The 27,839-nt window shown below is 44.8% G+C and overlaps 1 protein-coding gene across 7 annotated transcripts in view; it reads right to left on the bottom strand.

Annotated features, from left to right (window-relative positions):
• The window catches only part of LOC144122130 (branched-chain alpha-ketoacid dehydrogenase kinase-like), a 124,117-nt gene that overhangs the window by 78,436 nt on the left and 17,842 nt on the right, over window positions 1-27,839 (bottom strand). For 5 of the 7 annotated variants that reach the window (XR_013312813.1, XM_077655675.1, XM_077655676.1 and 2 more), the window contains 5 exons: window positions 15,726-15,794; window positions 13,260-13,370; window positions 13,151-13,198; window positions 12,975-13,094; window positions 7,889-7,987 (listed from right to left, as the gene is read on the bottom strand). Coding sequence is in view for 6 of the 7 variants with exons in the window: in XM_077655675.1 (XP_077511801.1) it covers window positions 7,889-7,987; window positions 12,975-13,094; window positions 13,151-13,198; window positions 13,260-13,370; window positions 15,726-15,794 (447 nt within the window). In the remaining variant the exon portion in view is untranslated. The remainder of the gene's footprint in view (window positions 1-7,888; window positions 7,988-12,974; window positions 13,095-13,150; window positions 13,199-13,259; window positions 13,371-15,725; window positions 15,795-27,839) is intronic. The other 2 variants (XM_077655679.1, XM_077655678.1) reach the window with 1 other exon arrangement.

Raw genomic sequence — 27,839 nt, 5'->3', positions numbered from 1 at the left:
CGCCAACAGCGCTTATACCTTATTTGCAAACAAATTAAAAAACTGCTATGATAGATCCTTTAAGCTCAGAGTTCGGAAGAAACACAGCAAGATAAGGAAACCTTGGGTTACGAAAGCCCTATACAAAAAAATCGAGAAGAAGAACAAAATGTTTCACACATTTCTGTGCGGCCGTGACCATGAAAAGCTTCTTGAATTCAAGAAATTTTGAAATCAACTTAATGGTGAACTGAAGAAAGCAAAGGCAGAATACTATAAAACATTGTTTGCCCGTATACGCAATGACCCTAGAAAAATTTGGCAAGAAGTTAACATTCTTATACATAAACCTACTCGCAATACTAATGCCACTATTCCCACAGCTAATACAAGTATGCCACAGTCTTACAGCAGCTGAACTAAATATGAATTTCAAAAGTTCCGGAACATATACCCCATCACAATATCATGTGCCAGACAGTGCGCTGCGACTGGAAAAACCTAGCATTTCAAACTCTATAGTCATGGTGAAGTCGAGAGTTGGACGAAAACTCGTCTGGTCGGGGACGATCATAATAAAACTTAAAAGGAGGACAGCGTCTACATCGGCGAGACTGGTGATTTTAATAGACGCCTAAAAGAACATTGCAATGACGTTAAAAACAAAAAAGTGAACTCTAATGCTATCGCCGAACACTCCGTATCAACTGGCCACGATATTGACTGGGGTAGGGCACACGTGCTGGCAACTGAAAAGAATCTGTACCGTCGCCTTCACCTCGAATCATTATTCATTCAAACGACTAATCGCACCCTCAATCGCAACACTGGAAATCTAACTCCTGTATACGCACGCTCCCTGCGCCCTCTTTTCAAACGTATTTAATCCTGATGCACTTTCTAATCCTTCTCATTGTGAACAAGGCTCCCGTACGGGAGCCGAAACGTCATTTTGTTGTTGTTTTTGTTTTTTACTTTTGGTCGGCGTCCTCCTTTTAAGTTTTATTATCTATAGTCATGGCTCTAATGACAGAAACAGAAATAGAGACCATAATTAAAAATCTGAAGAACGAAACTGTGGCTGGCTTTGATGATATTAAGGTACATCCCTTGAAGCATGTAGCTGACATTTTGAGCCGACCTTTAACCTACATTATTAACCGCATATTGGAAACTAGTATATTCCCAGATGAGCTTAAGATTGGCCGTGTGTGCCCTGTTAGCAAAGGATGCGGTGAGGCTGCTATAAATAACTACAGGCCAATGTCTGTTCTTCCAGTTTTGTCCAAAGTGTTTGAGATTGTTATAAGCAAGTGTCTAACAAGTTTCATTGAGAAGTATATATCTGCTAATCAATATGGTTTCCGCAAAAACAAATGTACCGAGGAAGCTTTACTAAATACCAAACATGAAATACTCCACAATATTGAAAATAAGTTGTTCACACCTGAACTATTTGACCTACGTAAAGCTTTTGATTCCGTTAACCATGAAATATTATTAACCAAACTTATTAACTACGGAATACGTGGTGGTGCATTAGATTTGATGCGGAATTATCGCACTGATAGGTACCAGTATGTAAAATTCAACAATGATGTATTGCGCAAACTAAAAGTAATCAGTGGTGTCCCGCAAGGGTCTACACAAGGCCCAATTTTATTTAATCTTTATATAAATGACTTGTCTGATATACCTGATTCCCCTCGTCTGATTATGTATGCAGATGACGCTAATGCGTTTTTTTGTCTACTTCACTTACAAATCTAGAATGTACAGTTAATGAATATTTGAGGAAACTTTTAGCATGGTTGCATGCAAATAGGCTACAACTAAATATAAATAAAACAAAATATATAATTTTTGCTCCAGTTAATAAACCTGTTGAAACAACCACTACTATATTATTTAATAATATTAAAATAGAAGAAATAGCAACGCAGAAATTTTTGGGCGTGTGGTTTGATACCGATCTATATTGAAACACACATACAGACAAGCTAAGTGCAGAATTAAGTAAGGTTGTTGGATGCATTTGTAGGTTAACTAACTTGATACCTCTCTGGTTGAAGAAAACATTGTACTACACTTTATTTTATTCCTGACTATCATATTGCAGCCTAGTATGGGGTACTACGAGTAAAAAAATTATACTCCGTTAACCATATTACAGAACAAGAATTTAAGAATGTTTGAAAGCTACAGGGGTAGACATCAGGATTTACCAACTAAACCCCTCTTCTTAAAACATGAAATCCTTAAACCTAGACAGATATACTATTACAAGCTTGCACAATACATAAAAAAAAATAAGCTATATGATAACGCTGGGCCTAAGACACCAAGTCGATATTGCTTACGAAAAGAAACACTTAGAACACCACGCACACATACAAACTATGACACACAACACTTAAACCACCAAGTCCCCCTATTTTTAAATAACCTAGAAAACAGGATTGATTTCAGGGCACGTATTTCAAAGAAGTTACTCAGAAGATTCCTGCTGGAGAGTGAAATAATACATGATTAGCTTTATATTTCTCCTTATGCTGTTTTGTTAAAATACAATAATTGAACTTTCTGTTTAAATGTGTGCTACGTATATTTGATGTATTTTATATGCTTGCTAGTGTTTTTTAGTATTATTTTCTGTTCACGTTTGCTGTCTGTACAAGATGGATGGTATATGCTTTCAAGTTCTGTTTTAAATTGCACCTTGTCAGCCGTTACTGATCGATAGGGCAGGAGCCCCTGTCAGGCTACGCATTTAGCTCCTGCTCTATTGCGCGTTTGTAATCTGTTACCAATGAATGAATAAACTTCAAACTTCAAACTTTGATGTCCCAGTCATCGTTCGGCTGTTGAAACTGAAACAGAAACAGCATGGCAGAAATATTTGATTATAAATTATTTAGTGATCACAGGTGAATACCAAATGGTGATTCACATACAATACAGTGCAATCCACTTATAAGGATACTGAGAAAACTGGAAAATCCGATCGCTATAGCTGATTATCATATCTGAACCGGCAAAAAAAAGCAAAAAGAACACACCCGCGTATTCCCCCATGCATGTAGCCACCGCCACCAGTGCTCCTGTCAAGGGTGCACAGTGTCTTGGCACTCTGCCAAGTTCACCCAGAGAGCCACCCCCTCTGGAGCTCTGGTCAAAAGATAAACACCACACAGCATCTTGGCATGTTGCCAAGAACTGCGCTGCACAGGAAAAGCGAACGCTTAAAAAAAGTAAATTCTCAACCATGTAAGGTGGTAACTGCATTTGTGTGAGAGCTCCCCCTCCAGCAATTGTGACGACAATAACGCTTGGTTCCCAAGGCTATAGGGAACATTCTCTGATGGATTTCACCATTGCGGTTTGTTCATAGAGTTTTTATGCCATCCACTTAAAAGTATTTTATTTTCTATCAAACTTTCAGACAAATTTTGGTGGTAAACACCATCGGGGCGGCCAGAATCTTATCGTTGTTCTGCTCTACCGAGTGAAGAGACGAGTGATTACCATGCCCCCAACATGGGAAGCCCAAACAAGAAGCCTTTATTCATGCCCACAGGCAGAATATATACACACTGATGGGCACTGCCCCCCTCGCTCCTAGCGCCATCGCGTGACAACTCAAACAAGCACAAGGCGCCGACCACTACATCTTCCCTCCTGAGATTGTTACCAAGTTCAACCTGCACTGTGGTCTCACTGCATCACTGCATGACCGTATAGCGTTCGAACTTGTTCTTGAGGTTGAGGCGAATTCTCTTCTACCAGGCGACCCCTGGATTCTCAGGCGAAGAAGGTACACGCAAAAGTCCCACCGGCAATGAGCAGCAAGAACTTTTTTGCGGCCTTTCAGGTTTTGATGGTGAGGCTGCTGCCTGTTCTGGGATGTTTTGGCCAGTTGACAAACGCACCAGATGGCGACGATTTCTCTGCAGAATGCTGCCAGGAGTCTCAACCATGTACGACCGAGGTCACTGAGCAGGGCTGAGGACCCAACCGCTGCAACCAATGTCCTTGACCCATACGTCGTCCCCTAGTTTCAGAGGACTCAGAGGGCTTGCGCAGCGCCTGCGATTGTAGTTCTTTCCCTGTTGCACCTTGGTTGCAGAATCCTGCTCCCTGAACGTCTAGTGACTTGACAATGCTGGCAGAAGTCATTCTGGCAGTCCCGGAAGGCGTGTTTGCAGTTTTCGTCCCATCAGTAATTGTGCTGGAGATACGCCCGAAACACCAGGTGTGTCTCGGTAAGTGAGAAGGGCCAGGTACGAATCAGAGCTTTTCTCAAGCAGGTCTTTCACTGTCCGCACCACACGCTCAGCCTCTCCGTTACTCTGGAGAGATCGAGGGCTGCTTGTCTTATGACGGAATCCGCAAGACCGGGCGAACTCGGCGAAATCATTGTATACGAACTGAGGTCCGTTGTCTGTCCGCACGACGTCGGGAATCCTGAAGCGAGCAAAGCAACTCTTCACAGCAGCAATAACTGCCGTAGCAGTTGCAATCCCCAGTGTGACCACTGCAGGGAATCTAGAGTAGTAATCGACAATCAGAACATAGTCACGTCCTTTAAACTGGAGCAGGTCAATACCGAGGTGTTGCCATCGCCTCTCCGGTGTACGAGTTGGCATCAGTGGCTCTGAACGTATGACTCTAGTCTCGGCACACTTGGGACACTGGGCCACAAGATGTTCAATATGCAGGTTGCAATTTGGCCACCAAACGCACTCTCGGGAGCTTTCTTGACAGCGGCGTACCCCTTGATGCCTTTCGTGAAGCAGTGCGAGGTTGTCCTGGCGTTGAGCAGACGGAATGACGATACGGCGATCCAACAGAAGCAGACCCTCGTACACACTCAGTCTGTCTCTCTCCTTCGAGTACGATGCTATGTGGGTTGCTACTCTGTTCTTGGAAGGCCAGCCTCTCTCGCAGTAAGTCATGACTGAGGAACACTCCCCATCTTGAGCTTGCTGTCGGCGAACATCATCTAGCCGATATGCCACCCGAGGAGGTAGATCCTTCAGGACGTCACCGATGAAGATTTCCAGGCTGTTAACAGCTTTCGAGGCTGGCGAGTCACAAGGTGCTCGTGATAGAGTGTCGGCCGTAGCTATGAGTTTCCCCGGTACATATTTGACAGTGTACTGATAGCGCATAAGCTTGATCCGCATTCGCTGTACTCGAGGTGGCAAGATTTCAAGATCCTTGCTCGTAAGGAGGGATACGAGAAAGATGATCCGTCTCGACATCAAAGCTTAGACCGCGAAGATACTGGTCAAACCTAGCCACGGCCCACGTGACTGCCAGAGACTCCTTTTCCATCTGACTGTAGCGTCCCTCTATAGGAGTGAGGGATCTAGAAGCGTAGGCCACAGCACGTCGAAGTCCCGAAGGCTGATCTTGGAACAAGACGGCCCCCAGACCGTGAGAGCCTGCATCAGCTGATACTACAGCTTAACAGCTTACCCTTGACAACTGAAAACGAGAGGGTTTCCGGAGTTGAAGCTCCCAAAGGCGACAAGACGCTGCGTGCTTGAGGCCCCATACTGTACATAAGCGTGCGCACCTGCACCTCGTCGGTGGCTGTATTCAGGCCGGCGGCGAAGGCATACTCTTCGTACGTCGCTACCCATGTTGGCCACTCTCCTGGGCTTGTGAAGGTGAACGGTGGAGGGGGTTGAAGTCCGGGCAAACCGACATGCACGACGTTGACCTTGGAGTGCTCGGCGTCCGTACCGACTGCCACGTCCAAAACCGCCACGTTAGCCAGATCCCACTTCTGACACCATGTTCTGCTCTACTGAGTGAAGAGACGAGTGATTACCGTGCCCCCAACATGAGAAGCCCAAACAAGAAGCCTTTATTCATGCCTGCAGGCAGAATATATACATAGTGAGGGGCACCGCCCCCTTGCTCGTAGCGCCATCGTGTGACAACTCAAACAAGCACAAGGCGGCGACCACTACAGTTGTATCCGTTAATTTGTCGATAATTTTATCGTTATATACAGTTTATTTTTACATATGGGCAATGGGACAATTGCTAAAACTAAAGAATTTGATCGTTACAAGCGATATATCGTTATGTCATTATAAGTGGATTACACTGCAGTGTCCTCCGCATCATTGTAGAGAAGAAAACATGCCACCAAAATTAGGCGTCTATACTCGTTTAAAACCTCACTCAAATGAACTCCTCTACACATTTAAGACTCCAAACTCCTTCAAAAAAAAATTACCCTATTCTATTCCATTCTCTCACCACCTGGCACACAAACGCTTTGGCAAAAATGTGCTTCCTAATGGTGGATACTTGCAGATGCCCATCAGCCAACCGGTCTCTAGGTGCACGCATGAGTGCACTCATATCGCCTCTCTCAGAGTGAGTGTGAGCAGCAATGAGTGGTGAGTAGTTGTGAATGGTGGGTATCTGCTTAGGTTTTTGACAGCTGAGAAGCAAATATTCATGGCAAGGCAGTCTTTGGAAGCAGATTCTGCTGGCGCAGCCTTTGGGTGTGTTTGCCTCAGAGTTAGCATGGGCGCAGGCCCTTAACGGGTGCAACAAGCCACTACAGCTAGGAGGACAAATGTATCCTGCCATGCCTCCTACACAGCTCGAGCTGATATACGCAGAGCTGCAAGATTGCTGCTGAAACAACCACTGTCCGTTTATCCGCACAAGGTTTTTCACTAACTGGGTGTGTGCATAGTAAAACTTCTCAGTGGCCGTAATTATTTCACTGGACCTTCCATTGCGTGCCCAAGGAAACTACACAGGCTCGACTCATGCACTTTTTCGTAATGCTAGAGATTCTTGTTTCTATGATGTATTTGTATTCGAAGGAGCCGTGCAATGCAAAATCAGGCATGTGGTTTTTATTTTTATATACATAGCATGGGACTTGATGCCCAAGTTGTTAGACAAAAACGGTAACATTTAGTATGCTTCAGCAATGCAAATTTCGTGCCAATGGTGACGAAACATGTCGGCGATTTTGGGTAGTTGATAAGCTGACTGATAAGTGGATGTGAGAGTGAGTGAGTGAGTGGTTGTGAGTGCAAGTGGACATGAGTGTGACTGTGAGTAAGGAATTATGATTGCGAGTGAGTGGATGTAAGTGCGACTAAGCATGAGCATGACTGTGAGTAACAGGCTGTGATTGTGAGTGGACATGTGTAAGTGAGCGGTTGAAAGTGCTAGTGGACATGAGTGATTGTGAGTAAGGGGTTGTGAGTGCAAGTGGACATCAGTGTGAATGGTCCTGAATGCAAGTGGGTGCAACTGTGAGTGGTTGTGAGTGCAAGTGGACATGAGTGTGAAGTGAGTGGTTGCAAGTGCGAGTGGCCGTAGCAGTGCAAAAATACACCTGCGGCAACTCGCGCACACATGTAAGAGAAACACACCATCACACAATCCACTTACGCCGAGCATAAACAAAGAGAAAAAATGGTGTCTGTTATACAGACTGTGAATTCCCCCAAAACCTCAAGAAAGCATGTAATACCTCTGAATCTCGTCCAGAATTGAAAGTGAGTTGAATGAACTGTGCACCTAGAAGAGTGAACTGTTGTTGTTCTGCAATGTCCAGCCTTACCTATCCTTAAAAGGGTTGCTAGGCATTTTTTTTGTGTTGGTAAAAAAATGAATCCAAAAACCTATGGTTACTTGATGCTTTTAATGTCTAGTATGTATTTATAAACTATGACATGTAGCTTGTGAACAGGCAAATATAAAATATGAGCATCTGGACCAAGGGCGGATTTATGAATCTTTCTTGGAGGAGGCAGTCCCATTTGAAGCACTCTTTCCCTGTATGAAATTTCTCGCTTAATTGGACCCTAATCTGGACACAGAACTAAATGTGCTGGTTGCAGCACAGTGTGACATAACTCACCCTGTCCTTGCGTAGCGCTATGTGGTGCTCAGCCAGCATCCGCATTCCCAGCCGCGAGGTCAGCGTACGATCTAGAAAGGTCTTCACCATTTCGTCTTGCTGCACAGAAGCCATGACCTGCCTCAATACAATGGTTACCACATGTGATGAAAATACTTTAAGACTGCAAAGGGACCACATGGTACAAGGAGTAAATAACAAGGGGAGGTGGTTGCCAGCCCAAAAATCTGCCGGGCCGCAGAAAACTCTGCCAAGTGCTTCATTGAAACACTGAGGAGGACGTTTCACAATGCAGTAAAATCTCGTTAATTCGGTCTCCAAGGGAGTGGAAAAAACAAGTCCGAATTATCCGAATGTCGAATTATCGACCCCAAAGCTGCCAAACACTGTCCCCATGAAACCGAAATTTATTTTGTGGGAACCTGGGCAATTGCTGCCTCCTTTTAAGATGAAAACTGCGCAACAAGAGCGATTTCTTGCAGTTTCATCAAATGTTTTAATTCGTGCATGCTATCGGGAGTGGTGAAAGCAGAACTGCTCCACAATGGTGAGGTTCTCCGCGGCTTCTTTCAGTGTCCTTAATGGTGGCGCCGGAGCTTCTTCGCATGCGGTGTTGCATGTGAGGAGGCTTCACCGCACAACACAAACGGCAAACAGCACGTGACACGTGCAGTTTCGGCACGCTCGAAGAACGGAAATACCACGCGAATGGAAGCGAGGGAAGCGTGCACTGGCGCCGGAGCGGCAAGAGGCCTTCGAAAACAAACTGAAAAAGATCGGCTACAAGGCAATCGTCATACCAAACGGTGTACGGCTTGGCTGGCTTGGTGATATGTATGTGCAACCAACAGCCGCCGTCGCCGCAGGCTTGTAACAACTGGCGACGAGGCTCTGAAAGCAAAGCTATGCGGCCGGACTCTCTCTCGGCAAGAACTTGCCGACTGTCAACACGCCTGCCTTTGCGTGCAGATCAGAGGGGCGAGGGAAAAAATGTAATATGCAATTCAGCCCTGTGGACAAATATATGGAGAATCACCTGTCGAGCACAACATATCTCAACACGGCACCCCTTCGGCAGCCCATCCGAATTGACCATGTGAGCCTCACGATGTCCCAATAAACGAGCTTCCGACGCCATAGCTTCCGATCTTTAGGTCCCGTGAGTATGAACGTTTGGCGAGTTTCTGGCGGCAGTCCTAATTTCTGAATTAACGGGGACCGAATAAACAAGGTTTGATTGCAGCAGCTTTGACCCTCGTACGTATTCGGTTTCGAAATGGAGGGTGGTTTCGTGGTTTCTGACCCGGCACTGGTTTCCGGATGATGACATTAGTGATGTGTGTCTCGAAAGCTGATTTCGGCTCTGTTCCTTGCACGTCTTCAGTCTGAATTAACCGGCATGCACACAATTTCACTCCAAATTAACAAGTGTGTGGTTCCACCGACTTATGTGCACTATTGACGTGAGGGAGCAGTGAGGCGGGATTACCCTTATTTCTGAATTAGCGATGTTTTATTGTAGTGCAGCCCGCACTGGGCCCCTTAGCTCGTATATGTGAAGCTCTCCACTGCATTTATCTGGTATTTATCAAAACTAGGGATGCGCGAATATCACATTCAGATCATAATCCGAGTAATGGTCAGTCCGATAGAGTGTGTGCCCATCATATCAAGTAAGTCCATGATATGAGGTTGTACTATCCCATGACCCCAAGTGCGTCCGTAATGCCGATTGGGCACGAGTCTATGACGCTCACGAACGCGAGTCTCTTGTACGCTCGTAATACCGCTTTTGGTCTACAAGACGATGTAGAGCAATTTCATTGTTGCACGGTACATGTTATTTTTGTTTCTGTTGCAATCTACAAGATTACTAAAACGTCTGAAAAGTTGTACAGTTGCCACGATTGCTTTCATTGGACAGTACCTGTGGCTTGCTCCCTGATGGTCTACTTCCTCCTTTGCAATTTTTTAATTGCTTGCAGAACACATGCACGGCCTCAGATCTTTACGTCCTGTGAGCAGAAGCCATGTAGCTAGGCCTCTCTGCCAGGCCTACCTAAAGGCCAGCTGCAGTGAAGAGCTCATCACATCACCGTGTTTTTAACTTTTTCTTGGCATTTTAGGCACGTCACTTCGGCCATCGGGCATAAAAGCAATTCAGCTGACTGATGTGCGAGCTTATAGGAGCCTTGAGTCAAGGTGAGCCTCGGTGAGTCACAAACTGAAATGTGCGAGTGAGCCCGAATGAGAGAGCGCATGTGCGTCAAAATGAATCAGTCCAGATGAGTTGAAATGAATGAGTCCACATGAGTCGTAAGTCAAAATAACTGAGTCCGGGTGAGTACAGAGTTCCGGGTGAGTACAGAGTCAAAATCATCATCATCAGCCTGACTACGTCCACTACAGGGCAAAAGCCTCTCCCACCTCTCTATAATTAACCCCGTCCTTTACCATCTGCGGAAACCGTATCCCGGCAAACTTAATCTCGTCCGCCCACCTAACTCTTTGCCGCCCCCTGCTACGCTTGCCTTCCCTTGGAATCCAGTCTGCTACCCTTAAGGACCAATGATTACCTTGCCTTCGCAGTACATGCCCTGCCCAAGCCCATTACTTCCTCTTGATTTCAGCTAGGATGTCATTAACACAAGTTTGTTCCCTCGCCTACTCTGCCCGCTTCCGGTCTCTTAACGTTACATCTATCATTTTTCTTTCCATGGCTCGCTGCATTGTCCTTAACTTAAGCTGAACTCTCTTCGTTAGTCTCCACGTTTCTGCCCCGTAGGTGAGTACCGGTAAGATACAGCTGTTGTACACTTTTCTCTTGAGGGACAATGGTAAACTGCCATTCATGATCTGAGAACCTGCCATATGCACTCCACCCCATTCTTATCCTTCTAGTTATTTCCCTCTCATGATCTGGATCAGCGGTTCCTACCTGCCCTAAGTAGACGTATTCCCTTACCACTTCCAGCACCTCGCTACCAATTGTGAACTGCTGCTCCCTTGCGAGACTGTTGAATATTACTCTGGTTTCCTGCATGTTAATTTTAAGACCAACCGTTCTGCTCTGCCTGTCTAACTCATTGATCATGCGTTGCAGTTCACCTCCTGAGTGACTTCGCAAGGCAATGTCATCAGCGAATCGCAGATTATTCAGGTGTTATCCATTAACTCTTATCCCCAGCCATTCCCAATTCAAGCCTCGGAATACGTCCTGTCAACAGGCGGTGAATAGCATTGGCGAGATTGTGTCGCCCTGCCTGACACCCTTCCCTATTGGAATTTTATTGCTGACGTTATGGAGGACTATGGTAGCTGTGAAGTCGTTATAGATATCCGCCAGTATTTTCACGTAAATCTTCTACACACTGATCCCACAGTGCCTGCATGACTGCTGAGGTTTCCACTGAGTCAAATGCTTTCTCGTAATCAATTAAGGCTATATATAGGGGTTGGTTATATTCTGCGCATTACACTATAGATACTGTGAATATGGTCTATTGTCGAGTATCCTTTATGAAAGCCTGCCTGCCGGAGTCGAAATTATTCAGGCCAGATGAGCCTTGAGTCGAAATGAGTGAGTGCATCCAGATGAGTCATAAATAAGAGCGAGTCATGAGTTACTATAAGTGGCTGACCCCGGATGACTGGTAAGTCTTGGTGAGCCCAAGTGAGTTGTGAGCCTAAATGAGTTTGAATTCGTGAGTTTGGGTGAGTTGGGGCCTCTGTGACTGTGAGTTTGTGTGAGCCCACAGGATGGCCAAACTATTGTGAATGAGCCTGAGTGAGCACTCGTGATTTTGTCGAGGTATGATCATAGTTGACCAAAATGAGATGGCGGGCCTTACGCTAGGAGAGTTATGAACGCAACAGGATGAAAGCTATGGGTGTGAGCATTAAGTGTATAACATACTATGGAAGGATAAAGTGGGCAGTCGGCCATCTTGTTCGGAGCATGTGTGGCGTGTGGGCAAACCCACTTGCGGAATTTCACACGAGGTCAAGCCTAGTGGCGGCGGAATGCGGTCAGCCCACGCAATGAACGGAGAAGAAAGTGAACAGGACATTTGTACTGTTTTCCTGGAACTTTGAACTCTATCATCAGGCAATTTGCCCGGATACTGTGGTTTTACCACGATCGAACTTATGAAAATCGGCGCGGTATACGATTGCTGGTGAGTATTAGGGAATTCTCTAATATTTATTTCTTGAAAACGAATAGAAACCGAATATCAAACATATTCCATTCGTATTTGAAATTTCGAACACTTGCATACCCCTAATCAAAAACCAATGCCACAGAGACATCATTCCTTTCCTGCCTTTACGTGCCACCCCATCACGCATGTCCTGATGACATCCCTGGTCAACAAAGCGCTACTAATTATTTGATAAAGCAGCTGACAGCATGACCACAACACCAACACAGCTTGCCAGGAAGAAAGTATTTTGTACCACTGCCACTGCAAACACACCGCGATATAAACAAGCATATAAACAAAGTGGTTTCCACCTGTTACGAGTAGCACAGGGACCAATACAGTGGCCCCAGCAGCAAAGGAGTGCTGCGCAGTTTACATATTTCACTTTGTTCTGCCAACCATGCATTCCCGCTGCTTTGAAGGTGCTGGCAGAGGACTGCACAGTTATAGTTAGACCATGAAAAGATGCAGGCTGGTAAAACTGCACTCATCATCAACACTAGGTCAACTCCAGGTCAAAGGCCTACAAACTTCCTCACACGTCTACCTGACTCTCTGCCCTAAAAGGAGTCTCCCCTTTGCATTGCATGGCACAGCTGTCCTCCTCGACTTCAGCTAGAAAGTGTCATCATATTTGGATCATGTTTGCATCACCCTTTCAAGCCCTCCTTTCAGACTGGAAAAGCAGAGAGGTCGTCCTTTTGTTGATGCCCTTGAAACATTGCCATATTTGTCGTTCTGATCGAACATGCATTCTCAAAGTGTTTTTCCATGACTGCAGTGAAAAGCGTATGCAACACTTTGCAATACTGTCTCCTCCACATAAGAGATTAACAAATAAATGAGCCCACATGCCAGCCAGCAGCAAACCCAACACAGACCTTGATGTGCTTGCGACACTCCTTGAAGCCGGCGGCCAGCTGCGTCACCACGTCCTTGTGGTCATCCAGCACCTGCTGCACCGTCTCCGAGTAGCGGCTCTCGGACTCGAAGTCAGTCACCTGCACGCCACCCTATAAAATATGCCTCGGGGGCAAACACGGCATGTGGTGCTTACCGGCGGGATCTCAGTGAGCAGGTAGAATGTCTGGGTGTAGAGCTCGTGCTGGAAAGAGAAAAGCCAAGTGCAGTGCAGGGCAAACGGGAGGAACAGTGCGCATACTGACCACTGCCAGGATGGTGGGGTTGCAGCCGACGATGAAAGGCAGGTTCCGGAAGCCAGCAATGCGGTGCGCAATCCGCACTGGCAGCTCTTTGTGCAGGTACTGGGCGCTGCGCTGCAGTGTCGCGGTGCATGAGACGCACAGGCGTGGGGGCTGCCTGCCCCCCACGTAGAAAGATTCGACCTTCCCTGGGCAGGTATTCGAACTTGCCACAAATGCCTACTTTGAGAATGTGGCCAACCATGGCACATGGTACATGGCGCAGTGCAATACTGAAAATGTTATCTGAAAATCTTCACAGGACAGCTAATTACCACTCATCGTCATCATCAGCCTGACTACACCCACTCCAGGGCAAAGGCCTCTCCCATGTCTCTCCAATTAACCCTGATCTTTGCCAGCTGCGCCCACCCTATGCCTGCAAACTTCCTAATCTCATCCGCCCACCTAACCTTCTGCCACCCCCTGCTATGCTTGCCTTCTCTTGGAATCCACTCCGTTACCCTTAAGGACCAGCGGTTATCTTGCCTTCGCAGTACATGCCCTGCCCAAGCCCATTTCTTCCTCTTGATTTCGACTAGGATGTCATTAAAACGCATTTGTTCCCTCACCCACTCTGCCTGTTTCCGGTCTCTTAATGTTACACCTATCATCTTCCTTTCCATGGCTCGCTGTGCTATCCTTAACTTAAGCTCAACCCTTTTCGTTAGCCTCCATGTTTCTGCCCCGTAGGTGAGTACCGGTAAGATACAGCTGTTGTACACTGTTCTCTAGAGGGATATTGGTAACCTGCTATTCATGATCTGAGAGAACCTGCCATATACACTCCACCTGATCCTTATCCTTCTAGTTATTTCCCTCTCATGATCCGGATCAGCTGTCACTACCTGCCCTAAGTAGACGTATTCCACTTCTAGCACATCGTTGCCAACTGTGAACTGCTGTTCCCTTGCTAGACTGTTGGACATTACTTTGGTTTTCTGCATGTTAATTTTTAGACCCACCGTACTGCTCTGTCTGTCTAACTCAATGATCATGATTAGCAGTTCATCTCCTGAGTGACTCAGCAAGGCAATGTCATCAGCGAATCGCAGATTATTTAGGTATTCTCCGTTAACTCTTATCCCCAACTGTTCCCAATTCAGGCCTCGGAATACCTCCTGTAGACATGCGGTGAACAGTATTGGCGAGATTGTGTCTCCTTGCCTGACACCCTTCCCTATTGGAATTTTATTGCTGACTTTATGGATGACTATGATAGCTGTACAGTTCCTATATATATCTTCCAGTATTTTGACATAAGGCTCATCTACACCCTGATTCCGCAATGCCTGTATGACTGCTGAGGTTTCCAATGAGTCGAATGCTTTCTCATAAGGCTATATATAGGGGTTGGTTATATTCTGCGCATTTCTCTGTCATCTGATTGATAGTGTGAATATGATCTATTGTACAACATCCTTTCCAAAAGCCCACCGGATCATTCAGATGATTAAAGTCTAAGGTTGCCCTGACTCTATTAGCGATTACCTTAGTAAATAACTTGTAGGCAACGGACAGCAAGCTCATCGGTCTATAATTTTTCAAGTCCTTGGCATCTCCTTTCTTATGAATTGAGATAATGTTTGCGTTCTTCCAAGCTTCTGGTACGGTGGAGGTCATAAGGCATTGCATATAGAGAGTGGCTAGTTTTTCTAGCAGAATCTCCACTCCGTCTTTCAACCGATCTGCTGTTACCTGATCCTCGCCAGCTGCTTTTCCCCTTTGCATTGCCCCTAAGACTTTCTTTATTTCCTCTTTCGTTACTGGTGGGATGATGCATTGCTGTGCGCTGCTGTCTTTATCAACGTTCTGATTGCATTTGCTACTGTACATATTTATGGAGAACCCTTCGGCTACTTTAACTATCTTATCCATATTGCTAATGACATTGCCCTCCTTGTCTCTTAACACACACACCTGGTTTTTACCTATGCCTAGTTTCCTGTTCACCGCGTTTAGGCTACCTCCGTTCTTTAGAGCATGCTCGATTCTCTCCATATTAAACTTCCTTATGTCGCCTACCTTGCGCTTATTTATTAACTTCGATAGCTCTGCTAGTTCTATTCTGTCTGTAGGGTTAGAGACCCTCATGCTTTGACGTTTCTTAATCAGATCTTTCATCTCCTGATATGATAGCTCTAATATGACACTAATATGACTCTAATATATGACTCTATACGACAGCTCAATATCGGAAGCCAACTGGATGACGTGGTCGCAGTGAATGGCGCACGCTTGTGACCCTAACTACATATCCCGCACTGTCAAAGGCAGTTCCTGGATACACCACATGGTCTGGTTGCCTTCCAGCCCTGAATTTGCCCTGCAATTCACATTACGGAGTGACCACTGACCCGAGAAGTTATTTTTTCTAGTGCATCACGCCCTCATCACACTATGCCACGCTCCATCAGCAGCCAAACTCACCAGCAGGTGGCTGCCGTCGGGGGACTTGCCCGAGTACAGGATGGTTGTTGGCGTCAGCCGCACCGAGGGCTGCAAACAGAGAGGTGCACTCATTTAGCGTGCATCTGCCGCATGTGTGTGACAAAATACAGATGCTTCCTCTCCCACCTAGAAGCCATCAGAATCCCACACAGCAGTGCAACGAAAAACCAACGGGGAAATCAAAGAACAAGGAGCATTCTCACGACATCTGTTTCTGGAGAGAGCCGTGCAAAGTTGGGACTCGGCCAATCTTAGTCAGTTCTGCCTACACAGCAGCTATTGCCCTTGGCCAAAAGCACAAAGTGGCGAATACAGTGGTGTGTATGCACAGACACAACTAGGGGTGCAGTGGACCTATGCAAAGCTAAGTCAGTCTTGCCGCAAATTGTAGCAGAGGGCTTTTATTGCGAAGCAATACTACTTTAGGTCGCACTTCAGCCCGTTCCGTGGCAAGGCGATGGTAGGCACCATTGACCTTTAGCGTGACCTCGCTGCGTGACGTCACACCACGTGACCTAGAGTGACGTCACACCAGCTGTGTAAAAACGGGACCCCATCTCACGCCGTCGCGAGGCGAGGCGGTAGCCACCAACGGCGGCCTAACTCCCGCTCCTCTCACCAGGGGCGCTACAGTCGGTGTGACGTCACACCAGCTGTGTAAAAACGGGGCCCCATCTCACGCCGTCGCGAGGCGAGGCGGTAGCCACCAATGGCGGCCTAACTCCCGCTCCTCTCACCAGGGGCGCTACGGTCAGAGTGACATCACACCAGCTGTATAAAACAGCTCCGCTCCTCTCGCCAAGGCAGTCATACAGATGTTACGATGGTGCCTACACACACTATTGCTTCGCAATCACCAGGCTTAACCAAGCTAAGCCACGGCCGTTTTTTATCATAGTTTCATGTCACTTGATGAGCTTGTCCTTCATGATCAGTAAAAGTTAAAGCAGCATTACATTGGTTAAGAGGTTCGTGCACTGTTTCGGAATTCATGATCATCATCAGCCTGACTGCGCCCACTGCAGGGCAAAGGCCTCTCCCATGCATCTCCAATTAACCCTGTCCTTTGCCAGCTGCGCCCACCCTATGCCTGCAAACTTCCTAATCTCATCCGCCCACCTAACCTTTTGCCGGCCCCTGCTACGCTTGCCTTCTCTTGGAATCCAACCCACTCTGCCCTCTTCCTGCCTCTTAACGTTAAGCCTATCATACTTCTTTCCATAGCTCACTGCATAGTCCTTAACTTAAGCTGAACCCTTTTTGTTAGCCTCCGCGTTTCTGCCCGATAGGTATCAGTAATATGCAGCTGTTATATACTTTTCTCTAGAGAGATATTGGTAAACTACCAGTCACAATCTCAGAGATCCTGCCAAATGCGCTCCACCCCATTCTTATTCACTTTCGTGATCTGGATCTGCGGTCCCCATTACCACTTTAAACGCCCTGCCACCAATCATAAATTGTTGCTCCCTTCCAAGAGTATTCAACGTTAAGGTTTCTGCATATTCATTTTTAGACCCACCGTGCTCCTCTGTGTGTCTAACTCATTGGTCATGCTTTGCACTTTATCTCCTGAGTGACTCAGCAGCAAGGCAATGTCATCAGCAAACCAGAGATTAATAAGGTATTCTCCATTAACTCTAATCCATAACTGTTCCTAATCCAGCCATCGGAATGCCTCCTGTAAACAGGTGGTGAACAGCACTGGCGAGATCATGTCTCCCTGCCCTTTCTTACTGGAATTTTATTGCTGCCTTTATGGAGGACTACGGTGGCTCCAGTATTTTTATACAAGGCTCTTCTGCACCCTTATTCCATGATACCTGCATGACTGGTGAGTTATCTGAATCTGGTTAGTGTAGCAGTGTTGCACGCAGTAGCAGTTAACTTTGCTCTTCACAAACTGTTCACTGAAGCTGTGCACTATCACAAATTGATGGAAGAGAAAGAAAAGCCCTTCTTGAAGGTGGGATACATTCCAGTAAAATTAATGAGCTCCCAAACTGTGGCTCGACATGGAATTTTGCAAAAAAAAAGCTCCTCTGTCTTCTGTTCTGCAATTTTATTCCAGCTCGTCTTTCTCAAAAGAATGAGCCAAATGATTTTAACACCCTATCTATGATACTGGCTCGTGATCACGTACCAAGGTTTTGACAAAAGCAAATACTGTAAACTTCAAATTTCTAAGACCACGCTCATTAAAGGGCTACGGCTTTTTTAGTAACCCTCCTATTTCTGGAATCTGAGAGTTACTTGATTTCTTCTGCATTTTGGGTTGGCTACATCTCGAGGCCTTAAGAGCACTCGCCTACTCATTTGCAAAATTAATGAATGACCTTAACAGCACCATATAAACATATGTAAGGGCTGCGCTTTTTTTTTTTTAATTTGGGTGTGATTTTGAAGGTACGGCCCATGCAAGAACTAAAAAAAAATGTATAACCGCATCTTTTTCTAAACTACCCAGTCCAAACCGGGGGGTGTGGCCCATGCACGAGTGCGGGCCTTATATTAGATAATTATACGGTATTGCAAATGGGTGATTTCAGGCAGATCGAGCTAAAAGTGGCTAGTCGATACCTTCAATCTACCAAAAATGTTCACATCATCGTTGCTTGATGATTTGGAGTAGTGGATTTCCAACTAGCTTTGCCCAGGAAAAAAAAAAGTCTCCTATAGTACAAAAACTTTTTTATCACGAAGAGATGATATTTCACACTTAACCACGCTCTTTCTGCAAATTTTGTGAAATATATTATGAACAGGTACCTAAACATACTGAGACCAAGTTTATGGATGCCACACAGTGTGCCCAGTTTTTATTGATTTCTAAAATTTATCAAACTTCACACATCAAGCATTTTTAATATTGGAGGTGTTTACCTAAGAAAATTAGCTATAGTGCAAATATTTTACTCTATATTATAGGCAAACTTATGTATTATCAATATAACATCCACAGGCATTTTTTACGCATGAAGAAATAATGCTGCACAACAAATAAAACAAATAATAACTATGAATGACAATTTATAAAATTCTTGATATGTTTTATTGTCTGCATTGCACTTTCAAAAAATGCACATAAACATTTTAAACATGTTATATTACTGCTGAAACATTTCATTTTCTATATCGGCTAAAAGTCCTGCCCTTATGAACTAATGTTAATTACTGTGCTCCAAGGAGAGATGCCCTTCCGTTGGGACTCTCCTCCTGCACGAGTGAAAGGCCGCACTGGTGGCAGCAGAATTTCACTTCGCAGAAAGAACTGCGGCTTTAGTTCACAGGAACCACAGCAGAGCAACATAGAAACCCCGTCCTTAGAGCGCTATTTGAAAGACAGAAAACGCCCTGAAATGACGTTTAACAGTATCTCTTGCTGGGCTAGTTGGTGTAACATTGTGTAACAAAAGATAAAAAACAGCGCTAATTTTGACACAAACCACACAGAAAGACCAGACAGGATGGGCGCTAACTCCAACTATGTTTATTGAAAGCCACATGTTGCATATATATACCCCGAAGAAGGTGAACGCATGTGCATTTCTTACATGGTAATAATAATAAAAAAAGGAGAAAAAAACAACACCAAAAACACACTCGAACCAAACCTACTGATTATCACGTATTCTTTAGCAATTTATACTCACTTTCTCGTAGGGAGATAGAAGTGGTGCTGACGCACATACCACCTCTCTCTTTGATAAAAAAGGCTTCTACCAGTTCCCGAGCTAATCTATCCCTGCTTCTAGCTAGAATTTTAATCTCCCCAAATCGTGGTTCACAGTTTTTTTCGTTTTTATCAATGCAGGAGCGGCAATGAGCTGGTAGATAATCGGACATATTTGATGCGTTTCCTAACGAACTTTTATGTTCCCCTGCGCGCTCGTTTACGCAGCGTCCAGTCTGCCCAACGTACACCTTGCCACATGCAAGGGGGATCTCGTAGACCACTCCCGTGGCACACCTTACGTAGGGCTCCGAGTGCTTTTTTCCACACCCAGGTTTAGCCTTGGCACTGCTGCTAACCTTGGGGCACATCTTGGCCGATTTGCAGGGGGCGGAGAAGACCATGGGGACTCCGTACTTGTTGCCAACTCGTTTTAAATTGTGGGACACCTTGTGAATGTACGGTATCACCACTGGTTTGGCTTCGCCGAAGTCTTCTTTCCGGTGTTGCCCCTTTCGCTTACTCTTAAGTTTTTGCAGCAGTGCCTCGGTCACGGCAGTCAAGACGTGGTTCGGGAACCCTGCTTTACGCAGTCTATTCACCTCACCCTGGAAACTCGCCTGCATCATGTGAGGGCACGACTTGAGGTGTGCAGATTCCATTGAAAGGGTGGCAATAGCCTTTTTAACAGTTTCTGATTGAGCCGAATCGAACGGTAAAAAATCTTTCTTGGCCGTAGGAAGGTAGCGCCAGCAAACACTTCCGTCCCCCAGCTTAATGTTAAGGTCCAAAGACTGGAGGCAGTCCTGTTCAGGAAGCTCAAATGTGACAGAGAGCCCCTTCCCTTGTTGGTCGAACATTTCTAAAATCTTCATGGCAGTCTCCTCATAGCGGCCTGTGTCATGTCTCTTTAAAATCACTAAAAAATCGTCAACATATCTAAAAATCTTTAGGACAGTTCCATCGTCAGTTAGTGATGCCAAAATGTTGTCAATGGATGCAAGAAAAATGTTACATAACACTGGCGCGACACATGAACCGATGCAAATGCCCTGGCATTGTAGGAACCGCTGGTTGTCAAACTGGATGAAGGTGGACTTAATATAAAACTCTAAAAGAGACAAAAAATTGTCGACGCTTACGCCTGCCTTGTTTTGAAACGCAATAGTGCCGCTTGCTTCGATAAATAAATAAATAAATAAATAAATAAATAAAATTATCATCAGCCTTTTAACCTTCACACATGATCTAAACTCATTCCTCGACAGGAGTTCCGTTGTCGACTGCATTTTCCTCGATTTCTCAAAGGCGTTTGACAAGGTCTCTCATCAACTGCTTTTTTTTAAACTTAGTAAACTTAACCTCGCCCCTAACGTTCTTAGGTGGCTGCATTCGTTTCTCACTAATCGTTCACAATTTGTCACCGGTAATAATGTTTCTTCCTTCACTTCTCCAGTTGGATCTGGAGTACCACAAGGCTCTGTTCTAGGGCCTCTGCTTTTTCTTATATATATCAATGACTTACCTGACAATCTATGTTCAACAATAAATCTTTTTGCTGATGACTGCGTCATATACCGCGAAATTAACAGTGACTCTGATATAGCTCTTCTTCAATCGGATATTGATCATGCTCTTGAATGGACTAACAAATGGAACATGGAACTAAACATAAAAAAGTGCAAGTACATGCGGGTTTCTCGTCGTAACACCACATTGCCTTCATATCGTCTTAATAATTGCAGCCTTGAGTCTGTGCCTTTTTACAAATATTTAGGTGTCTTCATTTCCCATAATCTTTCTTGGAAAGTACACATAGACTATGTAAGCAATAACGCTAACCGCATGCTGGGCTACATACGCCGTAACTTTAATCTTTCTTCAAGCTCCGTAAAACTGCTTCTCTACAAGTCGTTGGTTCGTAGTAAACTAGAATATGCTGCATCTATCTGGGACCCCTATCAAGAGACACTAATATACCAACTCGAATCTATACAGAACCGTGCGGCCCGTTTCATTCTCTCGAATTATCACCGTAACTCTAGTGTCAGTGCCATGAAATCAAGCTTATCACTCCCACTACTGTCGCAACGTAGAAATATATCCCGCCTTTGTCTATTCCATAAAATTTACTACGATAACCCCATCCTTAAGAGAAAATTTATAACGCCACCTTGCTACGTTTCAGCTCGGATCGATCATCGTCATAAAGTTGGTATTCTTTCATGCCAAACAAACCACTTTTACAACTCATTCATTCCCAGCACATCGGCACAATGGAATCACCTTCCCCGATCGGTCGTCGAAATAAGTGACCATTCTGTGTTTAAATTGGCTTTAACTAACTTGATGGTAACAAAGTACATGTAATTCTTGCGCCCTTCCGTTTATTCTTTTCAGCTTATGTGGTAGTTAAAACAGACCTGGTCTGCGTGGTATGCTTGTTTGCGTGGTATGCTTACTTTTATGCTTACTTTTATTCTTTGCTCATAATTTCGTGTTAAATGACTGTTAATTTGTTTGATTGTATTTGCTGTAACCTACTGATTTGCGCGAGCCATATTCTTGTTCACATTTTTGTGTTACTTGTTGCTGCTGTTCCTTTGTTATTTTGTCTATTGTACCCCACTCCCCTCTGTAATGCCCTCGGGCCCTGAGGGTACTGAAATAAATAAATAAATAAATAAACAGGTCGCTATGAGGCACAGAGTAAAAGAGATCTACAACATCTATAGAGAACGCGTAACCAATCTCTTCTTCCCTCTCCAACGCGCCGGCTACACCGAAGGAATTTTTCGCGTGAAAAGGGTCCGTAACGTGCAAATCCTTTAGGTGCTTAAGCAAAAAGCGGCTGATGTTTATTTATTTATTTATTTATTATTTATTTATTTATTTAGCAATACTGTAAGCCTTTGACAGGCCTATACAGGCAGTGGGTTACAAAGGTATTCACAATGTACAACACTTTGTAAAATATATTAACACTAGAACTTGTTATCTGAAACAGAACATCATTCCAACCAAAATCAAACGGTAGAAAAGAGCAAAAAAAAAAAAGCTTCCGCGTTATGGCACTGAGTGAAACAAAGATTCTACCTTATTGACAAAGCTAGACACAGAATCGTCGTCAACAACATCCCCCGGCAAAGAATTCCAAATCTCTACGGACGACGGAAAAAAAGAAAACTTTAATGTATTGCACCGTGTGACGTATGGCCGGATGTGCTTATCATGATCTTTTTGTTTAGTGTGACGGTGTGGTGGCTGCAGATACTGATCTTTATTGATACGGAGCGACCCATGGTAAAGCATGAAAAGAAACTTCATGGCGGCAACGCGACGCCTGCTCGCAAGTGTGGGAATGCCTGCTTGTGTTCTAAGAGCACTGACACTTTCAAACCGGGAGTATTTCGTGTAGATAAATCGTAGTGCTTTATTTTGCACCCTTTCCAAGCAATCTATCAGGTACTGTTGATGCAGGTTCCAGACTATGCTACCATACTCCAGAATTGGTCGGACTAGAGTTTTGTTGGCTTTAAGTTTTACTTGAGGAGGAGCCTTGCCTAATTTTCTTCATAAAAATCCTAGTGTTTTAAACGCTTTTGCACAGGTGTTGTTAATGTGTACATCCCATTTCATTGTGCGTGTAAGTGTTACCCCTAAATACTTAACAGTGTCTGTTTGGCTGAGAACGGACCCCCCTAATGTGTAGCTAAACCTTAACGATTTTTTATGACTTACACTTAAATACTTAGTTTTTTCTGCGTTTATTTTCATGCCCCACGTTTCGCACCAGAGAGCAATGTTATTTAATGACAGATAGAGTTTCCATTGATCCTCGACTCCCCGCACGACTGTGTAAATCACACAGTCGTCAGCAAAAAGTCTGATTTTCACTCCATTGACAATACAAGAGCTAACATCATTAATATATATAAGGAATAATAAAGGTCCCAGGACGGATCCCTGCGGTACACCTGAAATTACTTCGAGGTTCTCCGATTCATTATTATTTATAACTACATATTGGGTGCGATTTGACAGATAAGCTTCTATCCATGCTATTACTTCCGAATTAATGCCAATGAGCTTTAGTTTGTGAATTAATTTACAGTGCACAACACGGTCATAAGCCTTAGAAAAATCAATAAAAATTCTGTCAACTTGTTCTCGGGAATTGATTGCTCTCATGAAGTCATGCGTTATTTCTAATAATTGCGTGACTGTGGACAGCCCTTTTCGGAAACCGTGTTGGGTCGGATTCAATAAGTTGTTTTCTTCCAAGTAACTCATAATTGCTTTGTTAATAATGTGCTCCATAAGCTTGCAACAACCGCTTGTAAGCGATATTGGTCTGTAGTTGTCAACTACTAATTTGTTTCCGTGTTTATGAATGGGTATTACTTTCGCGCGAAGCCAGTCAGCAGGGAGCGTGGCAGTTTTCAGTGACTCGATGAATATAGTATGCAGGAAAGGGGATATCTGCTGCGCATATCGGTTCAAAAACAGATTTGGGATACTATCTGGGCCGGATGATTTTTTCGTGTCAACCTGCAGAAGTAGGTTTAGCACGCCTTCCTCAGTTATTATTATCTCGGGCATCAAAGAATCAAAAGTTGTCTGCTTACCGCATTTGTTCGCGTGAAAACTGATTGGAAGTACGTGTTGAAGGAATTGGCTATTTCGTGTTTGTCCTCGACGACTATGCCAGCAATTTCTAATTTTCTGGTGTGGTCTCTTGGTTCCGCCAAATATCGCCAGAATTTCTGCGGTTGTGTTTTCAAGAAATTTGCTAATGTATCGGTAAAAAATAACCTCCTTGCTGCCCTGATCTCCAACCTCAGTTGACTTGACAGCGCAACCACCTGTAATCTATTGCCTTTTCTCTTTCTCTTTCTACGCAATTTTCTTTTCAGGTGAATTATTGAACGTGTTAACCACGGAGCTTTGCGTTTAATTCTTTTATGTCTTGTCAGAATGAAGTTGGATTCGCAGTGCGCAATCGCATTCTTTAGTTTTACCCACAGGCTGTTTACCGACACTGGTCCTCGGGATTCTCCGGTTGAAAAATCATCTAGTGCTCTGTCAAGGAAGTCTATTACACTCTCATCTTCAGCAATGCTGTAGTCTTTCACTGCTTTCATCGAAGAACATTTACGGCGTTTATTATCCGTGCTGAAGTTACAGCATGTTAATACAAGCATCTTGTGATCAGAGATACCTTCTTCTATTGTTATTACTGGATTTAATGATTCTGACAGGAAGGCAAGATCAAGAATTGCGTGGGAGTTTCCTTGCACTCGAGTAGGTTCTTTAACAATTTGTGTCAATGAGAGACTGAACATTATATCTAGGAGCCGCTCACAGCTATGCACTTCAATTCCCGAGAGGTTGAAATCCCCGCTTATCAACAGTTTAGTCCGGTCGTTGACTTTGCTATGTAAGAAGTCATGCATTTTCGTAAGATAATCTTCAGTCTCCCCAGGACGTCTGTATATGGCACCTATTAATATCGAAGATTCGTTAAATCTTAAATTGCACCAAGTACTTTCATGATTAGCTATTCCGGGGTCTTGGTGGAATGTCAGACTTTGTTTAATGGCAATCGCCACCCCGCCTCCCCGGCCATCACGATCTGAACGAAGTAGCGAGTAGGAGGGAGGGATTATTTCATGATCGTCTATACTGGAATGCAACCATGTTTCTGTGATTATGACCACATCGGGGGAATACAACAGCAAAAGTTCTTCTAATTTGTCAGTTTTATTGACAATGCTTCTGGCATTAAAGCTTAAAATTGTAAGTTGTGCTGTAGTATTCTTGTGTCAGTCCTGCTCACTTGTATTGCTGCCATGTACCTTTCTCACTAACTATGGCCCTAAACGGTGCCTCTGGTTTATGTGTCTTAACCGCAAAGAAGATTGACAGGTTACACTCTGAAGAGTTCATAACAGCTCTTGCCAAGCTCTGCAGCTCCAGGAATTTGCACAGGGCAACAGCCTTGCCTTTTATCCTGGTGGTGGATGGTTTGACTTGCACAATGTTCTTCGAAATTGCTTGCAAAGCTTTCTCGTGGTAAAGGCCTGAAGGCATGAGAACAAAGTTCCCTTCTTTGTCCGACTGCAGCAGGGACAGGCTGTTATCCTTGCAATATGCGATCACCTTGTCGGTCAAGGCTTTCCCTCTCAGAGCGGGTTTCTTCTGGAGTGTGGTCCTCGTCAAACTGCCTATGCCGTCTAGAATGCACCTTTCTTGATTTTCTTTTTCTGCTTTCCTTGCTATGCGCCGATTAAAAGCCAGTAACTCGTGTGCCGGTACGGAAGGCTCAAAGCTGTATTTTGGTGATGTCCGAGATGTCTTTTGGCACATTCACGTCGCCTAGAACCACAGGTCCGCTCGTTTTGTTCCTTCCTAGGAAGCTTTGCACCGGTGTGTAGGGTCTTATTCAGTACGCACCTCCATAATGCAGATTCTATGGAATCTGCACTCCTCAAGTCGTGCCCTCACATGATGCAGGCGAGCTTCCAGGGTGAGGTGAATAGACTGCATACAGCAGGGTTCCCTAACCACGTCTTGACTGCCGTGACCGAGGCACTGCTGCAAAAACTTAAGGGTAAGCGAAAGGGGCAACGCCGAAAACAAGACTTCGGCGAAGCCAAGCCAGTGGTGATACCGTACATTCACAAGGTGTCCCACAATTTAAAACGAGTTGGCAACAAGTGCGGAGTCCCCATGGTCTTCTCCGCCCCCTGCAAATTGGCCAAGATGTGCCCCAAGGTTAACGGCAGTGCCAAGGCTAAACCTGGGTGTGGAAAAAAGCACTCGAAGCCCTACGTAAGGTGTGCCACGGGAGTAGTCTACGAGATCCCCCTTGCATGTGGCAAGGTGTACGTCGGGCAGACTGGACGCTACGTAAACGAGCGCGCAGGGGAACATAAAAGTTCGTCAGGGAACGCACCAAATACGTCCAAAAACCTACCCGCCCATTGCCGCTCCTGCATTGATAAAAACAAAAAAAACTGTGAACCACGACTTGGGGAGATTAAAATTCTAGCTAGAAGCAGGGATAGATTAGCTCGGGAACTGGTAGAAGCCTTTTTTATCAGAGAGAGGTGGTATGTGCGTCAGCACCACTTCCATCTCCCTACGAGAAAGCGAGTATAAATTGCTAAAGAATACGCGATAATCAGTAGGTTTGGTATGAGTGCATTTTTGGTGTGTTTTTTTCACCTTTTTTGTTTTTTTATTATTATTTCCATGTAAGAAATGCACATGCGTCCACCTTCTTCAGGGTATATATATGCAACATGTGGCTTTCAATAAACATAGTTGAAGTCAGCGCCCGTCCTGTCTGGTCTTTCTGTGTGGTTTCTGTCAAAATTAGCGCTGTTTTTTATCTTTTGTTACACAATGTTACACCAACTAGCCCAGCAAGAGGTACTGTCAAACGAACTTTCCTCTACAGTGGACCCTTTCTTTTGTGTACCACAGGTTAAGCCCGACCCTTTGAAGATCATGAGCGCCATCGCCTTTTGCACCTGCAGAGCAAGATTTATTACGTTTAGTCTCGAGAAAGGACTTGTACCAGCGGAAGTGATTGCTCTTTTTGGATGTGTTTAACCTTCTTTAGGACATGCAAGGCGAGTTAGCAAAGTTTTAAGGGCGGAAATCTGGAGGCAAGTGCGATTGTTGCATGATTGGTTAAACTTGGTGTGCTCAAGTGAAGATGTGGAATGGATAGTCAAGAAGAAGCTGCAATCCCTAAGAAACCAAGCAGCCCAGACTACGGAGGCATTATGGAGGTGCGTACTGAATAAGACCCTACACACCGGTGCAAAGCTTCCTAGGAAGGAAGAAAACAAGAGCGGACCTGTGGTTCTAGGCGACGTAAATGTGCCAAAAGACATCACGGACATCCTGGCAAAAGGACAAAAATACAGCTTTGAGCCTTCTGTACCGGCACACGAGCTGCTGGCTTTTAGTCGGCGCATAGCAAGAAAAGCAGAAAAAGAAAATCAAGAAAGGTGCGTTCTAGACGGCATAGACAGTTTGACGAGGACCACACTCCAGAAGAAACCCGCTCTGAGAGGGAAAGCCTTGACCGACAGCAAGGATAACAGCCTATCCCTGCTGCAAATGGACAAAGAAGGGAACATTGTTCTCATGCCTTCAGGCCTTTACCACGAGAAAGCTTTGCAAGCAATTTTGAAGAACATTGTGCAAATCAAACCATCCGCCACCAGGATAAAAGGCAAGGCTGTTGCCCTGTGCAAATTCCTGGAGCTACAGAGCCTGGCAAGAGCTGTTATGAACTCTTCCGAGTGTAACCTGTCAATCTTCTTTGCGGTTAAGACCCATAAACCAGAGGCACTGTTTAGGGCCATAGTTAGTGAGAAAGGTACATGGCAGCAGCACATCAG

The sequence above is a fragment of the Amblyomma americanum genome, chromosome 2, assembly GCF_052857255.1.
Source record: "Amblyomma americanum isolate KBUSLIRL-KWMA chromosome 2, ASM5285725v1, whole genome shotgun sequence".
Taxonomy (NCBI): Eukaryota; Metazoa; Arthropoda; class Arachnida; order Ixodida; family Ixodidae; genus Amblyomma; species Amblyomma americanum.
The sequence above is the reverse complement of the archived record's forward strand: the minus strand, read 5'-3'. Positions and strand labels throughout refer to the sequence as shown.